The sequence below is a fragment of the Micromesistius poutassou genome (assembly GCF_964030765.1).
Source record: "Micromesistius poutassou genome assembly, contig: SCAFFOLD_5343, whole genome shotgun sequence".
Lineage (NCBI taxonomy): Eukaryota > Metazoa > Chordata > Actinopteri > Gadiformes > Gadidae > Micromesistius > Micromesistius poutassou.
In genome coordinates this window covers 9,717-12,500 of record NW_028177708.1, presented here as the reverse complement: position 1 = coordinate 12,500, position 2,784 = coordinate 9,717, and the positions used below count along the sequence as shown (strand labels likewise).

Sequence of the window (2,784 nt, the reverse complement as noted above, 5' to 3'; positions counted from 1 at the left end):
GTGTGTGTGTGTGTGTGCGCGTGCGTGCGTGTCTATATGTGTGTGTGTGTGTGTGTGTGTGTGTGTAGGCATGGGCCCCATGCCGTGGACGGTGAACTCAGAGATCTACCCCCTGTGGGCGCGCAGCACGGGGAACGCCGCCTCAGCCGGCGTCAACTGGACCTGCAACGTCCTGGTGTCCCTCACCTTCCTCCACATGGCCCAGGCCCTCACCTACTACGGTACGCTGCTCCTCCTGCTGCTCCTGCTGCTCCTCCTCCTGCTCCTCCTCCTCCTCCTCCTGCTCCTCCTCCTCCTCCTGCTGCTCCTCCTCCTCCCCCTCCTGCTCCTCCTCCTCCTGCTCCCCCTCCCCCTCCTCCTCCTCCTCCCCCTCCTCCTCCTCCCTGTCTCTTCCTCCTCTTCTCTACTCTGCTCCTTTCTCCTCTCTCTCTCTCTCTCTCTCTCTCTCTCTCTCTCTCTCTCTCTCTCTCTCTCTCTCTCTCTCTCTCTCTCTCTCTCTCTTTGTACATACAACAGCTGTAGCTGCAGCTGTCCATGATATGGAGTAATACCACATACTGTGTTGTGATACATTGTGTTGTGTCACATGATGTTGTGTTGTGTTACATGATGTTATGTTGTGTTGTGATACATTGTGTGGTGTTACAATGTGTTGTGTTGTGTTACATTGTGTTGTGTTAAATTGTGTTGTGTTGTGTTACATTGTGTTGTGGTCCAGGGGCGTTCACGGTGTACGCGGTGGTGTCCCTGCTGGGGGTGGTGTTGTGTTGTGTTACATTGTGTTGTGTTGTGTTACATTGTGTTGTAGGGGCCTTCACGGTGTACGCGGTGGTCTCCCTGCTGGGGGTGGTGTTGTGTTGTGTTGTGTTGTGTTACATTGTGTTGTGTTGTGTTACATTGTGTTACATTGTGTTGTAGGGGCGTTCACGGTGTACGCGGTGGTCTCCCTCCTGGGGGTGGTCTTCCTGCTGGGCTGCCTCCCTGAGACGCGGGGTCTGGCCCTGGAGGACATGGACGTCCTGTTCTCCGGCCCGCTCTGCTCCGGCGGCGGCGGCGGCGGCGGCGTCCGCTACACCCGGGTAACCAGCAGCGACCCCCCGCCCCCCTCCGACGAGGACCAGTCGGACCCGGACTAGACCCCGACTAGACTAGAGCTGGACTAGACTAGAGCTGGACTAGACTAGGCCTGGACTGGACCTGGACTAGGCCCCTGGTTTCTGTCTTCTCTCTGTTTTGGTTTTTGGTGATTTGGGGAAAAAGGTTTTAAAGCGATGGACCACAGAATCCCTTCCTGCTCCTTCAAGCCAATCGAATCGAGGGAATCTTATCACATGGCCACGGCAGACCACTCACGTCACAGCGACGGTGAAGCCCTTTCAGACTTTGGGGTTGGGATTCAGACCAGACAACCCTACACTTGTAGGAGTATATTTTCTACTACTCTTGACACTGTCCGAGGTATTCTGTGAATATCCAGTTTCCATCACTTTAACGAGCCGGCTGATCGCGGCAGTAGAAGGGTGAGAGACACACGTTGATTACTGCCTCTATGTATTTATTTATTCAATGTCTTTATTCATTCCAATGGTGACATGAAACTAACAATCAATCAAAGTGTGATTTAGATGTTAATTAGTTCGTTCCACTAACACCCTGTTGCTGTTGGATTCATGTGTTCATAAAGGGGGGGGGGGGGGGGGGGGGGCTTCATGTTGGGGGACCCCAGGAGGGGTCCAGGAGGTCTGGTTCTGGTTGATGATGAACTTTACAAACTTGGGATGTCCTCTTCCTCTCCTCCGCCTTCTCCCGCTCCTCCTTATTCCGTCTGACTGGTTTTTGGGTGTTTTGGAAACCCTGGGGAGACCACCTGGTCCTCACCGGGTTAGGGTACCATGTGGACTGGGGGGGGGGGGTAGACCCTGCTGTGGGTCCACCAGGGACGCGGTCTACGTCGGGGAGCAGACCCTCGTTCTTCTGACCCGTGTGAACCCTTCGTCTCCAGCCCGACCGGTCGGATGCGGGCGTGGCCCCGTGCGGGGCGGTGCGGTTCGACGGCTCCGTGGCCTACATCACCGTAAGTCTCTCGTCTCCCGTCTCTCGCCCCCCCCCCCCCCCCCCCCAGCCCATAATACTACCAGGAGGAAGGCATTCAAGAGGTCCTTGTTCCAATTCAACTCATGTTTATTTGTGTAGCCCTTACACACAAATGTGTATCCCCAAAGGGCCGTATAACAGGCCGTGTGTTTATGACCCCCCCCCCTCCCCGACCCTAGCCCCCCCCCCCCCCCCCCCCCAAGAGGGCAAGAAAAAACACCCTTACCTCGTTCTGCTTCCACAGCTCCGATAGGGTGGACCCCATCCCCCCCCCGCCCCAGGACCTGCTGTGAGGAGGTCTCCACCAGGTCTCCCCCCCCCCCCCCCCCCGGCTGAATGGTACAGGTGTCTTTCCCTCTCCTGATTGAACTGGTTCGGTCCTGTTTGACGGTACGACGGCCAGTGTTTGCCTTGTGCATCGTGAGGGATGAAGACCGCCTGAGCTTCTGAGAGTGGGACCAGAAGGTCTGAACGTCCCTAGACCCACACACACACACACACACACACACACACACACACACACACACACACGGCCTCCACGGGTCTCAGCAGGTTCAGTTCTTCAGAAGACTGGAGGAGACTGTCGCTCTGCTCCAGAGGGAACCTCCACTGGGTTCTTGTTGAACCTCCACTGGGTTCTTGTTGAACCTCCACTGGGTTCTTGTTGAACCTCCACTGGGTTCTTGTTGA

The 2,784-nt window shown here is 56.2% G+C and overlaps 1 protein-coding gene across 1 annotated transcript in view; it reads left to right on the top strand.

The window, feature by feature from the left end:
• Positions 1-2,387, top strand: part of LOC311375781 (proton myo-inositol cotransporter-like) — a gene marked incomplete at both ends in the record, with an annotated part of 6,151 nt that extends 3,764 nt beyond the window's left edge. The window contains 4 exons of the mRNA XM_084490838.1: positions 69-221; positions 919-1,079; positions 2,003-2,085; positions 2,339-2,387. Of these exons, the coding sequence (XP_084346964.1) occupies positions 69-221; positions 919-1,079; positions 2,003-2,085; positions 2,339-2,387 (446 nt within the window). The remainder of the gene's footprint in view (positions 1-68; positions 222-918; positions 1,080-2,002; positions 2,086-2,338) is intronic.
• Between the last annotated feature and the right edge of the window lie 397 nt (positions 2,388-2,784).